The sequence below is a fragment of the Pelodiscus sinensis genome, chromosome 31 (genome assembly GCF_049634645.1).
Source record: "Pelodiscus sinensis isolate JC-2024 chromosome 31, ASM4963464v1, whole genome shotgun sequence".
Classification (NCBI taxonomy): domain Eukaryota; kingdom Metazoa; phylum Chordata; order Testudines; family Trionychidae; genus Pelodiscus; species Pelodiscus sinensis.
Genome location: NC_134741.1, coordinates 43,285 through 50,438, shown reverse-complemented (window position 1 = coordinate 50,438; position 7,154 = coordinate 43,285). Strand labels below are relative to the sequence as shown.

General features: G+C 59.0%; 1 protein-coding gene across 1 annotated transcript; it reads right to left on the bottom strand.

Moving 5' to 3' along the window:
- Window positions 1-260: 260 nt before the first annotated feature.
- LOC142821587 (uncharacterized) lies at window positions 261-7,056 on the bottom strand. The gene is made up of 2 exons (XM_075912992.1): window positions 1,791-7,056; window positions 261-805 (listed from the first exon to the last, which is right to left on the bottom strand). Exons 1-2 carry the CDS (start codon window positions 2,311-2,313, stop codon window positions 351-353), a joined length of 978 nt encoding a protein of 325 aa, XP_075769107.1. The 5' UTR covers window positions 2,314-7,056; the 3' UTR covers window positions 261-350.
- Between the last annotated feature and the right edge of the window lie 98 nt (window positions 7,057-7,154).

Sequence of the window (7,154 nt, the reverse complement as noted above, 5' to 3'; positions counted from 1 at the left end):
TTGTCATCGAGGTAAGTCCCAGGGGGAGTGGGATGGGGGGAGGGTGCTGCACTCCAGTCCCAGGGACAGCCAAGACTCCAGGCTGGGTCGCCCAGGGGTTTGGGCCGTCTCTCCCTTGCACAGGCCCACTGAAAAAGGGCCTCCCCCCCCCCCCCGGTGATAGAGTCATGACTTTGTTGTCCACAGTTTGTAACCCTGTTAGCCACTTCAATTTAATTGGCATCTCACATAATTTCTTTACAGTTACTAGAGGAACACAATAACCACACAAGATTCAAGTGAAAACAGAACTTTTTATTTACAAAGGAGAGGGCGGGGGGACCTTTAACTGGGAGAAGGAGGGGGGACCTTTAACTGGGACGGGTGGCCCCTGTGAGCGCCCCTCCGGGGGCGGACCTGGCCACACTGGGCAGACTGCATCGCGGCAGGCTGCACGGTGAGGTGGCCACGAGTAGGGGCACGAGTAGGGTCAGGGGCAGGGATAGGAGGGGGCATGGGCTGTGCTCCAGGAAGGATGGCGGGGGCATGCGGTCCGGCCATGCCATAGTGGATGCATGCACTAAATGTGCCGTTAGGGTGCCCATTGTGGTGCGCATCCCTCGGCATTCCTCCAGGAAGGCAGCCCAGCCCTCCTGCCGCCAGTCCTGGTCCCCCTGCACCCGCTCCGCAATTGAGGTCTGGATCCCCTCCACCGCGATGACGTGATGGCGGAGCAGCTGGTCCCAGTGTTGGAGCCTCGGCCTCCGGGCTTGGGCAGCTGGGGGTGCCGCTGCTGCTGGAGTCGCGGGTCTGGTGCTGGGTCCCGCTGCAGGGAAGAAAACAAAGGACGGGTCAGTCAGGCAGGCCGTCCACTGTCCCCACACCTCATACCCTCCATCCCGGAGCCCAGGTGACCGCACAGTTGTCTGGCTTGGGCCCACTCGGTTCCCCTCCTGCTCCCGTGTTGTATGTTGGCAAGGAGGACCGCCCCTGGAGTAGGGTCCTCCCTCCAGTATTGTAAGCACCAGTCTGTATCCTGGCCCCGTGGAGGGCGTTTGTGCTGCGTTCACCTGTGGAACTCCCTGCCGGTGGAGACTGTGAAAAGCTTTGGGCTAATCACTGGTGTTTGACAGGGAACGAGATGCATCCCCACAGCAGTGCCTGGGAGCACACCTGTCAGTGGCGGTCTGGGCTCTCAGATTCCCTCGCGTGGGATATCTCCTGGATGGAACCAGAAGAGTGACTGGGTGGGGGGATGTCCCATCCTTGCAGCAAAACTCAGGGGCCCTTCTCCCTCCCACTATCCCTCTCGCAAGCCCGGTAGCCCAGGGACAGGTGTGGCCACAGTGGGGACTTCCCTCGGGGAACCTGCCAAGGCACGGGGAGCAGGTGAAGGGCTTGGTGGGGGTCCACGGTCACAGGACTGTGACACTGCGCTTTTCCCAGGAGCAGCTGGCTGTGCCTCACAGCCAGGCATGGGACAGTGTGCCGTTCCCTGTGCTGCACCCTTGGTGGAGCAGTGGGCTCTGGGCTGGGGCCCTGGCCGGTTCCAGCCAGCATCCACCCTTCCCCCTGGTCCTGCCGAATGTTTGTGAGCAGCACGGTCCCAGGCGTGCCCTGCAGCTGCCTGCCTCAGCCACCTGCCACTTGGTCACCAGGCTGCACGTGCTGCTAACTGCCTCATGCTATGCAGCATGCAGCTCACGTGGCCTGAGTGACATGCTCTCCCCCTCCCTCCTCCGGGCACCTGGCTTTCCCCCCACCCGCCCTCCGCCCCCCGCCCTTTGGGAGTGTAACCTGCAAAGACTTACCAGTGGGTTCCTCCCCGGCCTCAGAGGAGCAGCTGGAGGGGGCCTGCTGGGTGGCAACGCTGGCCTCCTCTCCTGATGCGCAGCCACTGTCCTCTCCCTCCTCCGGCTTGGTGGGACGGTTGATGGGGGGGTGCTGGCAGGTGTCCACGGGGACAGCTGGGGCTTGCAGGGCTGGCTGGCCCAGAAATGAGTTCAGCCGCTCAAAATAGGGGCAGACATCGGGTCCTGCTCCCCTCCCGTCCGAGGCCCGCACATACCCCAGCCGCAGCTCCTTCACCTTCGACTGCACCTGCTCGCAGTTGCAGCTGGGGTGTCCTTGCTGGGCCAGGTTCCGTGCCAGACGGCTGTAGACGTCTGCGTTCCGGCGGCGGGACTGCAGGTCATGGAGACCCTCCTCCTCCTCCCACAAGTCCAGGAGGGTCTCCAGCTCCCTGGGGATCCAGGATGGGGCCCTGCGTTTGCGGCCCCTGAGGGCTTCCTCCCCTGCCCCGGGTGACGGTGGCTGACCACCCGGAGCTGCCATGCCTGCGCTGTGAGGTGGCTGGGCAGCACAGTTGGCACGTGGCAGAGCTGGGAAGGGTGGTCTCCTGCGGGCTCCTGCCACATGCGGCCAGTAGCGTCCGCGCTCTTTAAGACCTCGGTTTACCTGGAAGTCTGCGGTTTCTACGGGGTCTCCCGCCGTCCAAACCGCTTTTTTCCGTTTCTTCTGCTTTTCCGGAAAAGCTGTCTACACTGGCCCTTTTCCGGAAAAGCTTTTCCGGAAAAAGGACTTTTGCCCGAGCGGGAGCAGCATAGCGTTTCCAGAAAAGCGGCTGATTTTGTACAGTACAGCGTCGATGCTTTTCTGGAAATTCAAGCGGCCAGTGTAGACAGCTCGCAGCTTATTCCGGAAAAGCAGCCGCTTTTCCGGAATAAGCGGCTGCTTTTCCGGAATAAGTAGCCCAGTGTAAACACTCCCCCAGGGGTCCAAAAGAAGACAATGAGGAAAAGGGCACGAGGAGGGAGGGAAGGGTAGGGGTCAGTGGGGATGTGAGAAGGGAGGGGACAGGGTAAGGCTAGTAGAGGAAAGGGGAGGGACAATGAGGAAGGAAGAGGAGAGGGGAGGAGTGAGTGGGAGAAGGTGGGCACCAGGAATAAAGAGGGCAAGGAGGGCAGGGGCAGTCAGGGAAGGAGGCATCAGGAGGGTGCAGGGGTAAGGGAAAATGCAGGTGCCAGGGGTTTGTGAAGCAGAAGGGCAGACACATGGAGGGGGGGGACAGGAACCAGAGGAGAAAGGCAGGGCAGGTGGGTAGAGGGAGATATTATGAGAAGGGATGGTGAGGGGTAGCTACAGATGATCAAAGTGGGGCTAGAGGAGGAGTGGACACAGGAAGATGAAAAGGGATGGTGCAAGGGAAGGGGGCAAGTCCCCCAAGGGCTGAGGGGAGTGAAAAGCGCAGGAGCTGGGACAGCAGAGGAAGGTGTGTGGTGGGGGGCAACAGGGGAGGAGACAGGGCAAGGGGAGGCTGGGAGACATGGCAGAAGGAAGAGGTTTATAAGATGTTTATTAATAACTTGGGTGCCATAGTGGCGAACATCTGAACAAGTGCACATGAACTCAATACTGGTGCACAAGACAACATTCACTCCACACATGGGAGGAAAATCTTGCCCCTGGCCTCTCCCACCTGTTCCCCTCCCCCCGAAGTTAATGCAATGCAGATTGGGTTAATGGAATTGCAGGATAGTTGCACAGGGAAGGGGGAGTCCTGTGAGGGCCAACCCCATCCCTATTGGTAGAGTACGGTGGGAGGAGTTCTTAGAGGGGTCACACGACACCCATCTTGACTCCGGGAGTAATACCTCCAAGGGTGGGACTTCTTGTGGCAGGGGGTGTGGAACATGTCCCTAATTTTGGTTACAAAAATATGGTCACCATACCCATATTCCCTACTTGAGCTGGCTCCAGCACAGCCATTTCCCTGCCCAGCTCCGGGATGACTTGGAACAAAATGGGGCTGTTACTCTGCAGCCTGGCAGGATGAGAAGGGCAACTGGGGAGGTCTGTGAATTAGCCTTAGTCCATGTCATGCCCGATTCCCCACAGGCTCCTTCCATGCAGACAGAGCCTCTAGACTCGGCCATGCTGGAAAATGCCTCAGTGAGGTTATTATTGCACAGACCTGCCCTCTCCCTGGGACCTAAACCACGTGACACTTTTATACCCACCCAGTGACAAAACCTCTAAGCAAACATGAGAAAGGGGCAGAATGCTGCTTTGGGGGAGGGGCCCTGTCACAGAGTGTGGGGGCATAACTGGGCCCTGCACTCTCATCCACAGCCACGTGACTCTCAGCCAGCAAGCAGAACAGAAAGCTTATTAGTTACAGCTTAGCACAGACTTCTTGTTAGCACAGGAATGAGAAACAGTCAGTACAATCCAGCTTCAGGGGGGCGGGGGAGGGAGGGGCACAGAACCAGCCCCCTTGTCCCCCTCCCTGCATCCTTAGCCAGCCCAGACTAACTCCCACTCTCTGGAACAGGGCCCAGATCTGCAAGCAGCCCTGCCTCCTCCTTTGTCTAGCTTCCCTGGCAAAAAGTGTCACTTGATTCATCTGGTAAAGTCTCCCAGCTAGGCTCAGGTTACCAAGACAGCCTGAGCCATTGTGTAGGTGCTGGTCTGGGACAGCCTACCTCAATGAGAGCCACACCTAAAAACTCCAGTCTTCAGATGGGCACCAGGGAAACTAAGACACACACACAGTTACTACACAACAGCACAGGGACAGTAGGGCTCAGGAACAAAGCAAACAGAGTGAACACAATCTCCACTTTGACACCCGCCACCCCCAACCCCCCAACACTGCCCTCAGGGCAGCACATTTCCCTGCAGCTCAGGGAGGCAGAGGCAGAAAATGACTCTTCCTCTCTCTGCTCCTCACCTTGTCCAAGGATCTGCCTGTTGAGGGGAGGCTGCAGGGAATGGAGCTGAGCAGGGCTGGGAATCTCCCCCCCCCCCCCCCCATTGCTCCTGCTGATTCAGTGAGTCTCTCCTGTCTCCCTTCTGCAGGAAAGAGCTGGTTATTGCCCTGCCATTCCTGGCAGTGTTTCCTCTCCACTAAGTTCTATCGCTGCTCACAGGGTGCTGGGCCTGGGGGTGCCAGAGGAAGCAGCTCTGGGACTCACAGACACCCAAGAACAGAGATTGGGTGAGCAGGAGCCATTTCTGCAGTCACTTTCCTGCCAGCCCCCAGACCTTCCCCCTCAGGTCTCTCTCCATCCCCTGTTATCTCTGGTTCAAGAGCTAACACTGGCAGGCTCCAGAGCTCGCTCTGGGCACAGAAAAACACCCTTCTGTGTCCAGCTGAGGGAGGATATTAGTGGTGGTCTGTCCCAGAACAGACCCCGCTGGGTAGCAGCTACTCAGCCCGGGCCCCCAGCTCCCAATAGAGCAGGCCTGGGCAAAATATGGCCTGCAGGCTGGATCTGGCCCAGAGAGGCAGCGGGAACCCCAGGCAGGCTCCCCAGCAGCCCCTCGCGCCATGCAGAAACACAGCTGGCAGGGCTCCCTTTCTGTTTTAAAACTGGAGGGGAGGAGGGGAAGTTTTAGGAGCCATTCCACCCTCATCACATGGGAGCTGCTTGTTAGAACAACAGGCAGCTAAGAAGAATCACACCCCCTCTCTTGGGCTTAGTTATTCATGAAGCACATGGACAGGCAGGCAGGGAAATATTTTAAGCTCTGCAGGCAGGCAGGCTAGTTTGGCAGCTAAGTCTCTTGGCCACAGCCTGATTCTGGCACCCTAGCCCTTTTCTGCCCCACCCCCAATATACCCAAACCCTCTGTTCTCATCTTACACCCATACCCCTTCCCAGATCTGGCACCACACTCTCCTGCCCCAGATCACAATCCCTCCCTACCCTAAGTCATATCCCAAACCCCTGCACTCCAGTCCCCTGCCCTAGGTCACAACCGCCTGCTTCATCCCAACTCTTCCAGACTCCAGTCTCCCTCCTGTACCCCAGTCCCTTACCCCAAGCTCCCTTCTGCACCCAACTGCCATCCCAGACCCCACATCTCCATTAATATCATGAAAGAGTGCGGCCGTCGACCACGTTCCAAAATCTTGGAGTGGCCCACCCTGTCAAAATTATTGCCCAACCCTATGCCCCAGGTGCCTCCGCTGGCTCTAGGGCTCCAGTGCCCTGAGCACAGAGACTGACACTGGCCTTCTCGGCCTTAGCAGTGACCAGAGCCCTCTTCTGGGATCAGCCAGAAACCTAGCCACCCTGAGCTGCACCAGCATCCTCTAGGCCACGCCAACCCATGCTGAGCTCATTGGCCCTCTGCAGTTGGCATGGAACCTAGTTTGCAGCCTGGTATTTTGGGCAGGAACCAGAGCCAGGCATTTTTTTTTGTCAAATGAACCTCCATGGAGTAAAACCCAAAACGGGGGGGGGGGGGCAAGGGGGGGAGAAGGTTACCAGTTAAAATAAAGATTCTGCATTTTTAATCTCATTATTGAAAAACAAACTCCCGAGACCTGGTTTTCCTGGTAAGAGCAGACACCACACTAGCAAACGGCTGGGGAGGGCCCCAGAGCAGCCTGTCCAGGGTAGAGAGATGGGAATGAGAACTGAAGGGACCAGCCCACAAGCTCAGGTGGGAGGGGGGGAGCTTGGGAGCTGCTGCAGATCGTGGGAGGCAGCTGGGGCCCAGAGGTAGAGGAGCTACCTCGGAGACTCTCTTGGGGAAAGCAGATCTGGGACGCTCCCAGGGCTCTGAAGTCCCATAATAAATCTGCAAGTCTAAGGGCAAAGATAACAGCCCCCCAACCTTCACCCTTTGAAGAAACCTCTGCTCAGCTCCCCCAGGCAGCTCCTCCCTCCAATTACCCCCCCACACACCGTGAGACGGGCTCATGCTGCAAGCTCCCCTCCCCACTGAAAGGCCCCCCCAGCCGCCTCCAGCACCGCCCGATACCCACATTCACCCCGCCCTGCCCAGACACGCCCCTCTCGCAGGGCAAGCTGGGTCCCGGGCAGCAACAGGGCGCAGGGTGGGGAGCGGGCCGGAGACATTTGCCTTGTAAATTCTGAGCCCCTAAGTCACCTCCCGCTTGCGTCACCAGCTCTAGGGAGAGACCCCCCGCTGCTGGGCCCCTCCCCCCTCCTGCCCCACAGCCTGGGGGAGCGGCCAGTGTCTCTCCCACCAGCCCCCTCCCCCACGTTCCCCCCAAATCCACAGCCCCCCTTCTACTCCCTGGCTCCCACACGGTCCCTCCCCTGTAAACCCTGGGGGCGGGGCTCACCTCCGGCTAGGAGCCTAGTTTGCGCAGAGCCCGCTGAGCTGGGGCGTGGCCAGGTAGCTCCCGGTCTGAGCTA